Source organism: Cibotium barometz, chromosome 42, assembly GCF_041138505.1.
Source record: "Cibotium barometz isolate CiBa-2024 chromosome 42, ASM4113850v1, whole genome shotgun sequence".
In the NCBI taxonomy this organism is placed as follows: domain Eukaryota; kingdom Viridiplantae; phylum Streptophyta; class Polypodiopsida; order Cyatheales; family Cibotiaceae; genus Cibotium; species Cibotium barometz.
Genome location: NC_141087.1, coordinates 36264987 through 36283758, shown reverse-complemented (window position 1 = coordinate 36283758; position 18772 = coordinate 36264987). Strand labels below are relative to the sequence as shown.

Here is an 18772-nt window from a genome sequence, read left to right as displayed (position 1 = left end):
CCCTAATTCTCTCTCCCATTCACTGGAGCAGGGGATGGCGGCGCAGCAACGCTGGGGCGCGCAGAACAGCTAGGCGGGGGAGGGGGGGCAAACGCGAGGGCAGGCGGGGGGGGGGGGGGGGGGGGGAGCGAGAGCTTCAGCGAGCGACGGAATCACCCTTTTTGGTGATAAGCTGCATCTTCAGAGAATTTATTAGCTCCATCATCATTTTCAGGAGCTCTTCTGTGCTTGGTGGAAGCGCTTTTTCTGTTTGGAAGCTTTGTACCTCCATTCCTTCCTGCTGGCTTTCTTCGTGATGCAATGTTTCTCCCGACATGGTAGAGGCAAGGGTTTCTTCTCCCGACCGAAGTATAACCATCCACCGGATGCTCTCACTTCTTTAGGTAGCCGAGTTGGGTTACCAACCTGATGCTCTGTTACCAATGTTACATGCACCGAGGTTGATCGTGATAACGCGCAACAAGGCCTTCTTTATACCTTTATGTGGTGAGAATATGTAGCATCAACTTTAGAGAATAAGGAGTGTAGAGAATGTAGAATGTAGAAGACGACATCGGATTGGGTCTCAATACCCATTGAAGCACCCCCCCCCCCCTCCCCCCCCTCTGCAAGCAAGCAGGAGTATTTCCTTCTATTATTCTTTGGAGAAATGTTGTACAATGCTGAGTACAAATGATATGCTATCCCACCACAAGGACGAGGAGGCCCGAACATCGGCGGAGTATCCAACTATCCCGAGGCTCTGCTGAAGACTCTCCTTGGCCACTGATGCAAGTCCAGATGATTCAAGGACTGCACATATGCTGGCTGAGATGTAAGGGAATCTTCCTTGTTGCCTGGAGATGAGTAGGATGCTGCAAACTAAAGTTGTATCTGCTGAATACCTGGATATGCATTGTGGGAATAAGGCCATGCCTTTTATACCCCCTCAAACAGCAGTCACCTGCCTCTAGGAGGCTGTCGGCTGAAGCAAGAAGTCCCACGACTGATGAAATACCAGTCAGCTGCAGGAAAATACCTCACGACTGCAAGATGCCAGTAAGACATCATAAAATGCTTGTCATTCTTACCAACCCCTGTCTATCCCCTCTCACACGAGTGCATGGGTGGAAACAAAACCAAAGATGCATATGTAGCTCGTCCTGCTTATCAATCAAGCATTACTCCAGCAGCAGTGTTTGACTATACAAGACAGGAAAAATGGATGCAAGTCCTGCCACAACACTTCCCATAAAATCCATCCACACAAATTCCAACAGGCCTTGGCTCCAAAATGTAAACATAATGAAGAAGTGTCTTAGTTGAGAAATCCCTTGTTAGAACTAGAAAGCGGAATTCGTAGTACATGCATCTGAGATGTGCTTCGCACACCATTAGAGCATCTTCTATACATGCAATGATCTATCCCGAACAGTTGTTCACTCAGCTCTCAAAAAGCCGAAATCAAGACACTTCCAAATGAGAATCAGACGACACCTACCATTGATCTTAGTGACCGAAATCAGAAAAAAATTGAAAGGTAATATCACCATGAAGCTACGAATGAGGTCCTTGAGACTCTAAGCAAATCCCTGTTTCCAACTGAGCCCTCCTCAAGCTCTTCAAACTCAGTGGCATCCACCAAATAAACTTACCTTTGGATCCTCAAATACAGACTGCAATGCTGCTTAATCGGTCAATCTGCAAACTCCATGCTCTTACAGCGAACTCTCACACAGGTGCATTGTTCCATATACTGAACTCACACACTTAGTTCACAAGGATTCACGTACCTCATCCATTTTCATGGATATTAGTCCATCAAGATTTTTGAAAGTCACATGGGGTGGCATGGTAAATCTGTAAGGAACCACCATACTCTATGTTTCTCAAGTGATAAACCAAGGACAACTCCAAGGATGAACTTCAATGTTACAAGATACACCACCTGTTCCTTATGTCTGATTCTCTGCGCCCAAGCCTAGGCGTGTCCCCTGTCAAAACAATTGCTTTGTAGCCAGCTCTCTGGGCACGATTAACAAGGTTTTCAGCTATTTTCCTGTTTCTATAGACCTGAACACAAGCAGACCAAAATTACCATGGTGAAAAAAGGTCATTGGACCAAACAAAAAGACTGTGGTGGCGACCTTTAAAAGTGATGTTAGAACCAGCAGTGACAAAATCATTAAACGCATTATAACTAAAATAATTCAAAACTAAGAACAAAAAATCAAAGATAATAGCTTCCTGAAGAAAGTACTTGATTGAAACAGGGAGAGAAGAAGAGAACGCATGAGGATAGATAAAAAGACTCAACTCTGCGAGTGTGGGAAATGGCCAAGGCTGAGCAAACAAGAACCAGTTTCATCATAGGAAAGCAGCGAGCCTAGAAGCAGCAAAAAACTCAATCAGTTTTGCTTGAACTAGGCCTGCACGTCATCCAACACAGGGCACCTAGTATTATTTTCTTTTCCCCCCCAAGAAAAATGCCATGTGCATCACATTTGTGAATGCTACAAGGACATGGATCTTACTTGCATCTGCCTCTTATGCAACTTAGAGGTAGAATATGGCCTGATTTGGGCAGTTTTGGCAACCCAATAGGTACCCATAGGTGCCTAGGACATGGCCCAATGGTTGGGACACAAAAATGTGAACATGTTTAATGGTATTTTTTATGATGTTTTATGACTTGAAAATCGATAGCCAAGCCAATCTAAACATGACTTCCCATCAAATCCCTACATAAAGGAAGTCAAAGGGCATTTTAGAGTAATCATTTATACATTCAGCAATGGTTCAGAGGCACAATTTTGAGGCGCATCCTTCATGCAGTTACCTGGTATCTGGATTAGAGAAGATAGCTGTAAGGTCTCCACAAACCACACCCAAGGATTATCTAACCTAGAACCGAAACCCTAAAGAGGTTTCATAGACCCGACATCGTCGTACGCATCGCATGATCATGATTGATTGTGGCTAGCAACTCACCACCCAACTTTAGGTTCAGTGCATGGAACCACCCTCGAGCCTAAGGTCTGATTGACACAAGCATGCTTGGTACCTTATGGCCCCAACCTAGTGTCCCATGCAACTTGGCTGAACCACCCACCTTGTAGCTCCATGGCCAACGAGATCTTGCACGCTTCCTTGGTAGCCCCAGACCACCGCGTGACTAGTTGACCTCTTATGTCTAACAAGTGATCCCAAGGTCACTTGTATAGTAATAACCTAGCTATTACTGGCCCTTGCTTTATTTATTAGCTTTCCTGCTTTATTTATTAGCTTTCAGGCAATATTTATAATCTTTTAGCCATTATTAGCCCTAGGCTATTAATTATGTCACATGCATCTCGCCCTTGAATGCCACATGGCCATATTTGTACAACAAGTGCACGACCTAGAGTGGTAATTGCCGCTTGTCAGCCCCAATCCAGGATGAGTCAACCAGGGATCTCCCCTATGATTCCCGGCACTATATCCTGGTCGTGTTATGGGCATCAGGTATGACCCGCTTCTTGAAGAGGATTGGGCTTCAAGATTGGGATAAAAAAATAATAACGAGATTTGACATATAGATCTCCGCTCAATGCAGGAACATCCTCGCTACAGAGAAAAAGGCAACTTTAGGTGCATGTCCCGCACTCAGTGTCACCCTCTAGAATGATGCAGAGGTGTATCGCACTTTCCCTAAGACACCAGATATCTAGGAGTCAAGTTATTAGTTGCATGCAGATGGGCATCTAGGTGAAGGCGCAGCCCTATGGGCCACCCCATAAGGCTTTAGAATCCTTGCCCGCAAGGTGAGCAGCCCTTGGGGGCTACCCTAGGGGCCAAGGAGGCCCCCATGCCCAAGCAACCAGCCATATGAGGGCTGGGCAGCAAGTCGGCATGTTGTTGGGGGCACTCACAACCAGTCAGCCAACATCAAGGCTCAGTCGGCCAGTCCATAGACCACACATGCGAAAAGCCCCTATTATTAGGTGAATACTCATGTCGTGGAGCAGCAAACACAAGCCGACAGCCTCTAATACCAACCGACCAACAGCATGGCAGCCCTATATAAATAGTATGTAAGCCCAGCGGGGCGTGCCATGACAGACTCAACCACGTGTCCAACAGATAAAGGTATAAAGAGAGAGGGGAGAGAGAGAAGGGAATAGGGTTCTTGCACAATACACCACACTGAGTAGGGAACAAGCCCCGCCCCCTTTCAGGAATTTATTCAGGAACAATCCACGGGCACGCTAGCCAAGATCAATACAACAATGAATACAAAAGCAAACAAATATGCCAATGTAGAATCCCTAAGTTGAAGTTGATGTCAAGGCACGAGATCTCTAATGCCGAGCACACCATGGGGATGACCCACAAGAATCTCTCAACGGGCTAGTACCAGATCCAATACCCAAATCCAAATCCAAAACCAAGTCCAAGTCCAAGTTCCAAGTTCCAAGTTCCAAATCCAAGTCCAAAACCACGTCCAAGTCCAAGTTCCAAGTTCCAAAACCAAGTCCAAGTCCAAGTTCCAAATTCCAAGTCCAAATCCAAAACCAAGTCCAAGTCCAAGTTCCAAGTTCCAAAACCAAGTCTAAGTCCAAGTCCAAGTTCCAAAACTTGTAGTCTCACAGTAGTATCCAGTCAGCAACTGAAAAGTATGACATAGAATGACTCGTACAACTGTCTTCAACAAATGTGGGTCCGGCAGCAGCTGGGGGCAGTGGCCAGCAGATATCGGTGGTTAGTTTTTGTACAACGGCGGCAGCTAGGTGTGTCCTCTGGGGGCCAGGAGTAGATAGCAGAGGCCAGGTGTAGTAGTAGGTGCTGGCCACTCTTGGACAGCAGCTCTAGATGGCCGAAGCGCTGGCAGCCAAGAGTAGTTGATGGCAGCTAGGTACAAAGATGGCGGCTGGAGGGGGTGCTTGTGCAGGCGTGTATCAGCAGCAGAAGCACAAGCGCTGGTTACTGGCTGGACAGCTTGTCAGGTGGCACAAGCGAAAGTGGCGCAGCCTGTAATAGCTTGCGAATGAGGTGGCTATAAGTGGCTTCAGGCAGGCTGAGATTCTGATGGAGCCAGTGCTAGCAGGTGCAAACAATGGTGCTAGATGGCGAAGTTGGCGGTGCTGACTGGCGAAGCTGGCAGCAGCGCACAGCAATAAACAACAACAGCAGCAGACGCTTGAGGCTTCAGATGGTGCTGGTAGGCGCAGCCAGAAGGAGAGTGGCAGCAGAGATTCTGGAGGCGGCAGAACTGTACAGACAGCAATAGCGCAAAAAGGTGTCGAGGTTGATGAATCTCTTCGTCTCCATGCTCATCAGAGAGGTGATAGAGGACAAGCTGATTCAGCTTGTCAAGATTCATACGGATGACAACCGGCTGATCTGTTGACAAAGAGTTCGCCTCCAGAGCGGTTTGCTCATTGCAAACACTTGATGGGCATTGGATGAGGCCAGTTTCAGCCTTGATATGGCCTTGTATATTATCATGTACATGCTGATTTTTTCTTTTCCTTCACTTAAGGGCACACTGCCTTTAAGTGGGAGGTTGTTGGGGTAAAGGCATTATGCCCACCCTTATAGTGTGTACAAGCCCATAAGTTTTATAGTACATAGTACACTTAGTACATTAAAAGTACTAAGTGCACTATGTGCACTAGAGCAAATATACATGTGTGATAGGGGAGTCACACACTCATACTTTGTGAGTTGACTTATCCCCACATGTCTCTCTCTCTCTCTCTCCCTTCTTCTCTGTGTGTGTCTCCCACATGAAACCCTAACTGTTTCAGCTGAGCTTCTTTAGCTCCTTCAACTGGTATCAGAGCATCTTCTGGGGTAAGCGCTTGTGCATGGTATGCCATAGGCATGCATGAACTTAAGCCCGCTTGCCGCTGCTAGGGTTGCTGCAAGGGCAGAGGACCCTTCTACCTTTGACCCACCTCCTTTTGAGCACATTCCGACCACTTGGGGTGCGAAGGCGGACACGAAAACCTGATGTCCGGGCTAGCGACTTCCGTGATCTGGACCTCTTGGTGCATCCCAGGGCCGTCTTACCTGCCCTCACCTTCACCACGCTGCTCCTCTGTGTAACCACCCATCCAAGGCTCAGTCTTGGAGACATTAGCCCGACCAGGATGCAGTACATCCACAACAAATTGCTTGCGGGAGAGAAGGCGATTGGTCATGAACTTGCGCGTGCGCACACTACAATTCTTGAGGTCCGCCATGGCGTGATCGCTGCAGAGCTCCTCCGCTACCGCCCACCTGCACGAATATACTGTACGCTGAGAAGCGAGCAAGTCCAGCAACAGCTCCCTTCAACAGCCGTACAGCACACAGCAGCATCCGTACCTGCACAGCACCACCACCACCACCACCACCACCACCATCAGCACACGAGTCAGCAAATACGACGCCCCCCCCCTTTCTGCAACAGAAATCAAGAAATTTAGTCTGCAAATCGCAAGAAATCAGAAATTTCAGAGGTATTTGCTGAAATTTTGGGATTTGCATGTCCATTATCATCAATTGAGCAGGTACAGGTCCTAATGGCTCAGATTTGAGCACAATTGGCAACATTGGGTGACATTGGTCACATTCCGGGTCAATTGGCAGAAAATTGGGTGTTAACATTTGGGGCTTTTGATGTAATTGTGCCATTGGGCATTCATACATGCTGTATGATGTGAGCAATCTCACATTCAGGGCTAAATTGCAAGAAATTGTAGTGCAAATCAAAGGGCTTTTGTGCCAATTGGGTTGATTTGCATCCAGGCACTGGCATTTGATGCTTTGGGCAATGTGTTGATGCCTGTCAAGCACTCAATGTGCCAATAAATCAAGGGGCTTTTATGTATTGGATGTATATGTGGCCAGGGGGAAGCATTGTGAAGACTCTGGATGCCTTCATGTGCATTAATGTACCATTCATGATCAGAAATTGATCTTGAATCAAGGGACCTTTCAAGATTTTGTGCTTGTTGAGCTTGGCAAAGCAACAAGGAAGACTTTTATACCTTGAACCCTCAGAAATCCACTTGCAGTCAAGGGGCTTTTGCCCAATTTCTGTCCGGGACTGTTGTATGCAGTGGTGGGGACTGTCAAGGTCTGATTTTCACTCATTTGGACAGCCAGGAGAGCATTTATTGCTACTGTACTTGCTGGTACAAATTTGGTACAACTTTGTACAAGTTTTGGCATGGCTGTACATTGATTTGAGTGAGGAAAAGGCTCATTTTCAGCTGCTGTACTTGCCGGTACAGATTTGGTATATCATTGGTGAGCACTTAGTACTGTTGTACAGTATTTTGGAAGGGGAACAGAGCACATCTAAGGTGCTGTCATAAATCTGCAGTCACATTCAGTGGGAGGAGAGTTGCATTCGTGCTTCCGCAGTGGGAGATAAACTTTGGGAGAACAACTGTGAGCACTTTGTGTGCTTTAGTGCAGTGTTTGCACATCTTGCAGGGAGTCAGGCATTGACTGTGTCAAAGGTTGCATATTGCTATGGCAACCACAGGTGAGAGCTCTTCATTGCTTCACATCAAGAAGCTTGAAGGCTCACATAATTATGACATTTGGCAAACCCAATGCTATAATGTGTTGCTCCAGAAGAAGCAGCACAAGCCCATCAAAGAAAGGGGTGTAATAACCGCTTCTCTTACTGCTGAAGAATGGGAAGATATGGATGAGCTGGCAAGATCCACCATCATGTTGTCTGTGTCAGACTCTTTACTTTTCAGCATACGTGAAGAGAAGACAGCTTGGGAAATGTGGCAAAGATTGCAAGACTTGTATGCCCAGCAAAGTGTCTCAAAGCAAAGTGTATTGGTTGAAGAAACTCATAGGTCTTCAAATGAAGGAAGGGGCATCTATGACAGCCCATCTAAATGAGTTTACTAGTGTTGTCAGCCAGGTCATCAATCAAAAGTTGGCAATGGACGATGAGCTCAAAGCCACCTTTCTCTTATGCACTTTGCCAGAGAGTTGGGACACATTCAGGACAGCCACTAGCAATTCAAATGCTATGCTGTCATATGCAGATGTGAAGGGTGCTCTCCTTCAAGAGGAGATGAACAGGAAGAACAACTCTGTTGGAAAGTCCAATGCAATGAATGCACGTGGGAGATCCCAACAAAGGGGTAAAAGCCAAGAACGGGGAAGGAGCAAGTCCCGCTCCAAAAAGGACTTGGAATGCCATTATTGTGGCAAGAAGGGACATTTCAAAAAGCAATGCTACAAATAGAAGAATGATCAAAAGGAAAAGGGCAAAGGAAAAGACAAAGACAAAGATGAAGCCAAGATGCAAAGCCAAAGGGCAAAAGTGGAGTCAAGATTGAAGAAGTCAATGTGTCACATGCAGGTGACAGTGAGGATGAAGTCCTATTCATGTCTTCACTTGATGCCCATTCACTCCATGCAGGAGATGGTCATGGTATGCACTCATGGATCATTGATTCAGGTGCCTCCTTTCATGTCACAGGTTGCAGAGACTTGTTTGTCAGGTATACTGCTGGCAATGAAGGAGTAGTTTATTTGGGTGACAACCATGCATGCCAGATTCTTGGCAGAGGTGATGTGAGACTTGTGTTTTCAGATGGCTCACAGCTTATGCTCCGTGATGTCAGGCATGTGCCTGAGATCAAGAAGAACTTGCTTTCTACTAGACAGCTTCATGATGCTGGTTATGTTACCACATTTGGTAGTGGAAAGTGGAAGATTAGTAAGGGCTCACTGGTTGTTGCCAGAGGCTCTAAGGTGGACACTCTTTACTTCATGCATGCTGGTGTTTGTCACCATGCTAATGTAAATGCAACCGAGCTGCCGGAAATCTCTGTGTGGCATAGCCGGTTGGGACACATGAGTGTCAAAGGAATGGAGCAATTGTCTCGTTTTGGTTACTTGCCTTCTCTAAAGTTCTCAAGTTTTCAGTTTTGTGAGCATTGTATATATGGCAAGCAACTCCAGTGCCCCCACAAGAAAGCTCTTGGACAGAAAGATGCTCAGTTAGAGCTTGTGCATACAGATGTATGTGATATGCCTCAGCTTTCTTTGGGAGGGGCAAAATATTTTGTGTCTTTTATTGATGATGCCACACGTAAGGTGTGGGTTTATCCTCTTCGTTCGAAGAGTGATACATTCTCAGTGTTTGAGAAGTTTGTTGCTCATGTTGAGAATCAAACTGGCAAAACACTGAAGGCTTTGCGTTCCGACAATGGTGGAGAGTATATGTCCAAACAGTTTCAGGACTTTTGTGATGCTAAAGGCATCAAGAGAGAGCTCTCTGCTCCTTATGATCCTCCACAAAACGGGACAGCAGAGAGGATGAACAGGACCATTCAGGAGAACGTCCGTTCTATGTTGTCACATGCTACGTTACCTCATGGTTTTTGGGCTGAAGCTGTTATGACAGTCGTTCATCTTATAAACAGGTCACCTAACACGAGGCTTGGTGGGAAAGTGCCAGAGGAAGTATGGACAGGAAAGCCTCCGTCCTACAAGCACTTGAGAGTGTTTGGTTGCGTTGCGTACGTGTACATACGCAGGGAAATACGCACCAAACTTGATCCTAAGTCTCACAAATGCATATTCCTAGGATATGGTGACAGAGGTGAAATGGGGTATAGACTTTGGGATCCAGTGAATAGAAAGATTATACGCAGCAATGATGTCATTTTTGATGAAACATGCATGTATAAGGAGCCTGCAAAGCAACACGAGCCTGGCAGAGTCATCTTTGATGATGATGGACATCATGGACAACAACCAAGGGCTGTAAATCAGCCATTACAGCAACAAAACCAGCCCTTAAATGGTGCTGAAAATGGTCCAAATGGACAGCCAGAGATGGCAGAAGATATCCCTATGGATATCCCACAGTTAGAGGAGATACCGGGCATGATCTTTCAACCTTATGGCATGGAAAGGAGCCACCAATAGGTGATATGCAGGCTGGACAGCAACCTGCAAATGATGATCATTGGGTACGGAGGTCCACAAGACTCTCCAGACCCCGGGACAGGTTTGTTCCAGGGGTTGACTACTTGATGCTTACTGACTGTGGGGAGCCCTCTTGTTATAAGGAGGCTTTACAGAGGGCAGACAAGGCTCTTTGGGAGCGTGCTATGAAGTCAGAGATGGATTCTCTACACAAAAATGGAACATGGGAGTTGGTGCATTTGCCTACAGGCAAGAAGGTTTTGCCATGCAAGTGCGTTTACAGGCTCAAAGTTGCACCTTATGCAAAGCCAAGATACAAAGCCAGGTTAGTGGCTAAGGGCTTCAAGCAGAAATATGGTGTGGACTTTGATGAGATCTTCTCTCCAATGGTCAAAATGACCACACTTAGAGCTGTATTAGCTTTGGTTGCTCATGATGATCTGGATTTGATTCAGATGGATGTGAAGACTGCTTTTCTTCACGGTGATCTCCATGAGGAGATATATATGCAACAGCCAGAGGGTTATGCAGTGAATGGAAAGGAGAAGCTTGTATGCAAGCTGAAAAAGAGTCAGGCACCAAGGGAATGGTATCATAAATTTGATACATTCATGAAATCCCAGGATTTCAGGAGGAGTGACATAGATCACTGCTTATACACCAAGAAAGCTTTGGATGGCAATCTATTGATCCTCATCTTGTATGTTGATGATATGTTGATTGCCGGGAAATCTCGTAAAGAGATGGATGCCTTGAAGAAGAGGCTGCATCAGACCTTTGATATGAAGGATTTGGGTGATGTAAATCACATTTTGGGTATGCGGATACTTCGGGACAAAAATCAACATGTGTTGTATTTGTCTCGGAAGGAATACATTGGCAAAGTTTTGCAGAGGTTCTGGCCTATGCTTGAGGCCATCGGGTCTGCCTCTGGGCTGGTTCTTCAAGTGCCCCCCCTCCACGCCTTGCCGACATCTTATGCCCAGGTGGTCACTGTCTCGGCGGATGCTGTCCCCAGGGTCATGGTTCTTGCCCGTTGTCGTGCCATGGCACGTCTATGGTGTGAAACCATGCATGTGAGGCCATTAAATATAAATATAGATGCATGAGATTAAGTGCCATGACTTGAGTCATTTTATGATGCCTATGTACATATGTTCATATTGTAAATGAGGTTCAATAAGACGAGCTGAGGCTGAGCCAGGTCTCGAAGCCTCTGTACATAAATGTGGTGTGAATCATGGAGTTTTTATGCTTATGGTAAACCTTGAGGTAGCACGAATTATCAATGAACCAAAAGCAGCATCACTTTCTTATGGGGCTGACAAGGAAGAGGGATTAGTTGCAATTTTTGATCTTGATGGAGGCACAAGAAAGACTGAAGGACCAGCAACTGATCACTTCTAGAGAGGGAGTAGATAATATGGTTGAAGATGCATCCATGCAAAATGGCATTATGAACGTTTCTTCTGGGATGGTAGAAGCTTTAAAAGATGCTAGCATTGCAGAGACCTGCCCTGGGGAGATACGTGGCACATTGATTTCCATGAAAGAGGCCTTCATAGTTTTGGGAATATTGCTTGGATATCTTATTGGGTATCTAGCAATTGATACGGTGGGAGGATGGCGGATCATGTATGGCATCGGTGCACCTATTGCCTTGATAATGGCGGTGGGCATGTGGTGGCTACCTCCATCACCACGTTGGATACTGCTTTGTGCTTGCAAAGGAAAAGGAGATGTGGAGTCGTCACAAGAGAGAGCTGCTGCAGCCATCTGCCGGTTGAGAGGAAATGATGTTGATGAAGTTGTAGTTTCACATCAAATGTAGGAAACCTTGCTATCCTTGCAACTTGTACAGGATGAAGTGAGCTTCTTGGAGATCTTTAGGAGCACCAGTCTGAGAGTTTTAATGATAGGTGGTGGCCTTGTGTTGTTCCAACAGATCACTGGACAACCAAGTGTTCTTTATTATGCTGCATCAATTTTCCAAAGCGCAGGATTTTCTGCTGCTTCTAATGCCTCAGGGTGGTGTCTTGCGTGGGGAAAATACGAAGGCAGTGTTTTTCAAAAATTGGAATATCCGAATTTTAAGATAAAAAAGAGGCGCAGCGTATTTTTCATTTTGGGAAACGCGAATTTTTGGCTGCAAAAGGCAATTCTGCCCGAATTCCCTGCAGGAAATGAAAAATAACCAGGCGGCGCACATATTGGGAGGGGGGGGGGGGGGGGGTCGTTTTTTTTTCTATGTACAGAGCTTGGAGTTTCTTTCTTATGCAATCATGGTGTTTTCTTATCAAAAGTGGGCTTCTAGGGGTTCGATGTAATCAGTAGAGAGAGCTCTATAACATATACAAACTTGCAAAAATTGCAGTTTTTTTTAGAAACGAAGAGTGGTTATAGCTTGTAAATAAGCTTGTCTTCATCAAAATGGAAAACTCGCAATTTTCTACATGGCTGGAAGCTATAAAATCAGCATTTTTATGTTTTCAATGAAGGAAGAGATGATCAAAACGAGTGCATGTTTCTGCTGTGGGGAGACGGATGCGTTTCTATGTGTGAGCTGCAAATACAGAGACTGGTCTTCCGTTAAGCACAAACTTTGGGAAAGGAGGGATGAAAAGTTGGTTGAAGATATGGCTGCCAGCCATGCCATCTCTATGGTTGAGGCAGCAACCTATGGGTTAAAGGCCGGTCAATCAAAGCAAGAATCTGAGAAGGATGAAGACTATGAGAATGAAGATTTTTGGCCATCAACAATGGAGCTAATTGCGTCAAAGAAGGTGTCTAAGCAGGCTTTGCATGAGGCAGGAGACTGTATACGTCTTGAGACTGGTTGGGAAGAACGTGTGGATTCTCTATCTGTTCATGCCTATATTGCAAAATGCCAGAATAATGAGGCACAGGTTGAGGAAAAGCGTAAGAGGGAAAATGAGGAAGGAGGGCCATCAAAAAGGGTCACCCGTGGTAGTGGAAAGAAGGACCCTGGGCCATCACATGTGCCTCCGCCGCAAAACCAGCCTCCACAGGAAGTATCAATGGAAGAAGCGCCAGCAAAGATGAAGCATGAGAAGGAGAAGGGTAAAGGGAAAAGTCCGCTCTACAAGCTCCAATCCGATATTGAAGCCGCAATGGACCTCAAAAAGGTGCTAGAAGAGAGAATTCTAAACAGTAGGGTGGAATTTACACTAGGGGAAGTCTTGGGGATTGCAAAGAAAGAATTCCATGATGAGATAATTGATATTATACGAAGGAAAAGGCAGTCCATAATTGAATCTATTCCATCACAGGGGGAGACAAGCACTTCCAAGACTCATGGAGTACAGGTACAGCAAAAGGAAGAGAGAGAGAATGTGGTGGAATGCAGTCACTCTACTGGAGGGGCACGACAAGTGCGCTTTGTGGCTGAGGGTGATGAAAAAGAAGTTCTTGCAAAAAGTCATTACTCCAGGAACCATTGGGCAAGGGCCACCACTGAAACCCTTGTCAAGATAGGAGACTTGGAAGAGCCGTATGTCGCTCTAATCGACCATGGGTCTGAAATAAATCTTATGGCTAAAAACCTCTACAACAAATGTAAGTGGCCAATGGATGTAGATCTGGCCAATGGATGTAGATCACGGGTGGATGATTAAGGCGGCTAATAACTCATCTGGAGAGCTCTATGCAGCCTGTCCAAATGTAACGGTAACTATAGGGAATGTGAAAGATGACCAGAACTTCTTCGTCCAGGAGATGTCATCGTACCCCCTTATCCTTGGGTAACCCTATATTACAGCTGTGAGGATGGAGACAAAAGTCTTGGACGATGGCTCGGCGTATGCAAGAATAAGGAGCAAAGATGGTAAGAAAGCTGTTCAGTTCTTGACAGTTTGCATCAACCATGAAAGAAACCGCGAGTCTCTTCGAGAACAGTCACTCCCAAAGATAAACAGAGAATTCATGAACTACAAGGACATGAGGGATTTTGGCCAGGTGCCATTGTAAAGCGGGATTGCAATGGTACAAGGGGCAATGAGTTCTCGCAGGACTCAATCAATGTAAATAACTTTTTAGCAAACTTTCAGAGATTCTCTAGCCATGGGTCAATAGTCTTTGTAAAAAGCAAGGATTTGAAGCGTGGTATACGTCGATATGTACAAAATGTACAAAAAAGTCTTGAGCAGTGTGGTCTTTTGGAGAAAAATGAGTTTATTTCAGGTATGCTTGACGAGGTGTCATTTGTGGATACTATGGGTGAGCTTTTTGCCATGGAAAGCGCATGCTTACAGGGTGGGAATGAGATAGTAAAAGTGTCATCTGTGGAGATGTATGATATAATCCAGGAATTTGAAGGAATGGAATGTAAAAACATGTATTGTGAGATGGATGCTCGTGTTGATACAAAGTATAAAACGGTTGCAAAGAAGGTGAAACCAGTTGCCTTGCCCCTGCCACCAGAAAGCAAGGAGAAGATAGATGAAGCCTCTATGCAACCGAATCTCAGAGATCCGAAGAAAATTGGGCATAAGTTTACATAGAAAACCCTAAAAGAGCTGAAGATCGGTGACAAGGATTTCCTGTTACCAGTTGAAAAGGAATGCTTTGAGGAGATGCTTGTAAAACATGGGAAGGCCTTTGCTTTTCAGCCGCATGAGATAGGCTGTGTTGATCCAAGCGTAATAGCACCAATGGTAATCTTCACTGTTCCACATGTGCCCTGGAACCTGCAGCCGATTCCAGTACCAAAAGCTCTCTTGCCAAAGCTGATGGAATTAAAAGAAAAGATCAGGATGGGAATTTTGGAGCCATCATGCGCTCCATACTCCAACAGATGGTTTACCGTGCCAAAGAAAAATGGAGCATTGCGCTTCATTCAAGACATGCAACCTGTAAACAAGGTCACAATCAGGAATGTGGGAACAGGTCCGATTGTGGACGAGTTTGTAGAAGCATTTGCAGCGAAAGCTATATACTCTATGGGTGATCTGTATTCGGGATATGATCAGTTCCAGCTGGATATACAAAGCAGGGACATGACCACAATGAAAACTCCTTTGGGTTTGGTAAGGATGTGCACCTTACCACAGGGAGCCACCAACTCAGTGGCGCATATGATGAATGGAATGAATAAAGTCTTACGAGACTTCATACCACAAATAACTATGCCTTTTCTGGATGATGTGCCCATAAAAGGCTGTGATGAAAAAGATAAAGATGGGAATTTGGATTCAAAAGGGTGCCGTAAGTTTGTGGCAAATCATATAAAAGATTGTGATAAAATTCTATCCAGGCTTGAAGAGGTGAATCTTACTTTGTCTGGATTGAAATCAGTGTTTGGGGTTGGTGAAGTACTAATCATGGGACATCTTTGTAGTACTAATGGACGCAGACCTTGTCCAGCCAAGATAGATGCGATACAAAGAATGAAAGAGATATGCATTAATGTTACAAAGGTGAGGAGATTTCTTGGTGCATGTGTCTTTTATGTTATATGGATCCCACATTATGCACATGTAGCAGATCCTCTCTACCAACTTTTGAGGAAAAATCAGAGATTTTTATGGAGTGCTGCACATATTAAAGCTATGCGGAAGCTGAAATGTCTGCTCCAATCATCACCTACTCTAAGGAAGGTAGATTATGAGTGTGGCAGGCCTGTGATTGTAACAGTTGATACTAGTCCTACTGGGATAGGATGGGCAGTAGGGCAAGATGATGAGGATGATCACAGGTATGTAATCAGGTTTGGAGCAAAGGTACTAAGCATTCGCCAGCAAAACTATCCGCTGATCAAGAGGGAGTTATTGGGAGTAGTCACTGCTCTAAAATGTGAAAAAGAATATCTTATTGGAGCATCCGTGCTTGTGGAAACTGACTGCTTGCCACTCCTTGGGATGATTGCAAGCTGCACCACTCCAGATATCGCTATGCTCAGGTGGATTGCCTATATCAAGTCACTAAATCCTGAGTTTGAGCATATTGCAGGGAAGGACAACCCAGTTGCAGATATGCTATCAAGAGCCAGGTATGAAGATGAAGAAGGGATAATTAGTGACATTGATGATGTAGGCACAAAGTTCTATACTACTGCACATGCAAAAGGGAACCATGCTTGCTTATCAAATGCACTTGAGTCTTTTACTGAGGAAATGTATGAAGGAGATTGGTTGCTTATTGGCCAATACTTGAGTACCTTGACAAGGCAGGAAAATTGGTCTGACTTAGAATTCAAGAGGATCCGCAGAAAGGCATATGGGTATTTTCTAAAGAATGGGTACCTCTGGAAGCATCCTAAGCAGAGGAATGCTATGCCACAGGGAGTTATATGTGATAAAGAGACTCAAGGGAAGCTCATGAAAGAATTCCATGAGAGTCTCTGGACTGGACATCGAAGTGTGTGGGCCACCTTTACCAAAATAAAGGAAAGATATTGGTGGAAAGGAATGTACAAGGATATATCCCAATATGTGGAAACATGCATGGTATGTCAAATGTACTCGAATGTGCGACATCGTGATGGCCTGCAACCAACCTACCCACCTGCCATGCACTACAAATGGGTAGTGGATCTAGTTACAATGCCCTTGGGAATCTGGCAGATGCGGTACGTAGTACTTGCAAGACAAGACCTGACAAATCAGGTGGAAGGGCGTGCTCTTAGAACAAAGAGCACGGAAACAGTATGCAAATTTCTCTTGGAAGATGTGATTTGCCGGTATGGTTGTGTTGGGAAAATAACAGCTGACAGGGGTGAGCTAGATGCTGAAGAAGCAAGGGAATTCTTTTCTAGAATTGGCATCAAATTGGCCCTAACATGTGCTAACAACCCTGAGGACAATGGTAAAAGCGAGCGAGGACATCCTCCAATCATTAAAGCTTTGGCTAAGGCATGCAGAGGAAGAATGCGGGAGTGGCCAAGGCTGCTACCATATGCTTTATGGGCTGACCGTACAACTCATAGCTCAGTGAGACAGGATACATGCCTGCAGAATTAATGTATGGTCAGAAGCCGGTAATGCCAGTTGAAGAAGTAGTCCCAACTTGGAATGTATTACCCTGGGTAGAAGAATTGAGCAGGGAAGACCTCCTTGCATTGCGAATGAGGCAGTTGGAGAGAAGGCCTGAAGATGTAGAGCTTGCTAAAGCTCGTTTGAAAGATGCAAGGTTGAAAAATAAAGAAAGATTTGATAGAAGACACAGACTCCGGCCGAAACCCATTGAAGAAGGTGATTGGGTCCTAATGTATGATAGTAGTCTTGACAACCAGTTCACTGTGCAAAGAAAGTTTGCAAAAAGATGGTTTGGCCCTTACATTGTCAAGCATGTGCATGGAAATGCCACGTATACCCTGTGTGAGCTTGATGGAACAGAGATAAAGAATCTTGTAGCACGCAAAAGGATCAAGATGTTTAAAAGAAGGCATGACAGTGATCCTTTTGATTCACAGGAGACTCAAGATTAGAGGCTTGATAGTGATACCATGGATATGGTTGAAGAGAAAGAGGATGATCTTCCTGGTAATATAGAAGATGAAGACAACATCCAGATATATATGGATCTTAATGATGACTTGGCACATACCGGAGGATGTGCAGGTTTAGAAGGGGTGGATGTCGTGCCATGGCACGTCTATGGTGTGAAACCATGCATGTGAGACCATTAAATATAAATCTAGATGTATGAGATTAAGTGCCATGACTTGAGTCATTTTATGATGCCTATGTACATATGTTCATATTGTAAATGAGGTTCAATAAGACGAGCTGAGGCTGAGCCAGGTCTCGAAGCCTCTGTACATAAATGTGGTGTGAATCATGGAGTTTTTATGCTTATGGTAAACCTTGAGGTAGCACGAATTATCAATGAACCAAAAGCAGCATCACTTTCTTATGGGGCTGACAAGGAAGAGGGATTGGTTGCAGTTTTTGATCTTGATGGAGGCACAAGAAAGACTGAAGGACCAGCAATTGATCACTTCTAGAGAGGGAGTAGATAATATGGTTGAAGATGCATCCATGCAAAATGGCATTATGAACGTTTCTTCTGGGATGGTAGAAGCTTTAAAAGATGCTAGCATTGCAGAGACCTGCCCTGGGGAGATACGTGGCACATTGATTTCCATGAAAGAGGCCTTCATAGTTTTGGGAATATTGCTTGGATATCTTATTGGGTATCTAGCAATTGATACGGTGGGAGGATGGCGGATCATGTATGGCATCGGTGCACCTATTGCCTTGATAATGGCGGTGGGCATGTGGTGGCTACCTCCATCACCACGTTGGATACTGCTTTGTGCTTGCAAAGGAAAAGGAGATGTGGAGTCGTCACAAGAGAGAGCTGCTGCAGCCATCTGCCGGTTGAGAGGAAATGATGTTGATGAAGTTGTAGTTTCACATCAAATGTGGGAAACCTTGCTATCCTTGCAACTTGTACAAGATGAAGTGAGCTTCTTGGAGATCTTTAGGAGCACCAGTCTGAGAGTTTTAATGATAGGTGGTGGCCTTGTGTTGTTCCAACAGATCACTGGACAACCAAGTGTTCTTTATTATGCTGCATCAATTTTCCAGAGCGCAGGATTTTCTGCTGCTTCTGATGCCTCAGGGTGGTGTCTTGCGTGGGGAAAATACGAAGGCAGTGTTTTTCAAAAATTGGAATATCCGAATTTTAAGCTAAAAAAGGGGCGTAGCGTATTTTTCATTTTGGGAAACGCGAATTTTTGGCTGCAAAAGGCAATTCTGCCCGAATTCCTTGCGGGAAATGAAAAATAACCAGGCGGCGCACATATTGGGAGGGGGGGTCGTTTTTTTTTCTATGTACAGAGCTTGGAGTTTCTTTCTTATGCAGTCATGGTGTTTTCTTATCAAAAGTGGGC

The 18772-nt window shown here is 45.1% G+C and overlaps 1 protein-coding gene across 3 annotated transcripts in view; it reads right to left on the bottom strand.

The window, feature by feature from the left end:
* Positions 1-18772, bottom strand: part of LOC147614439 (glycolate oxidase 1-like) — a 90005-nt gene that overhangs the window by 47247 nt on the left and 23986 nt on the right. For all 3 annotated transcript variants that reach the window (XM_086780976.1, XM_086780975.1, XM_086780977.1), the window contains 2 exons: positions 1928-2052; positions 1773-1839 (listed from right to left, as the gene is read on the bottom strand). In XM_086780976.1, coding sequence (XP_086637102.1) covers positions 1773-1839; positions 1928-2052 — 192 coding nt within the window. The remainder of the gene's footprint in view (positions 1-1772; positions 1840-1927; positions 2053-18772) is intronic.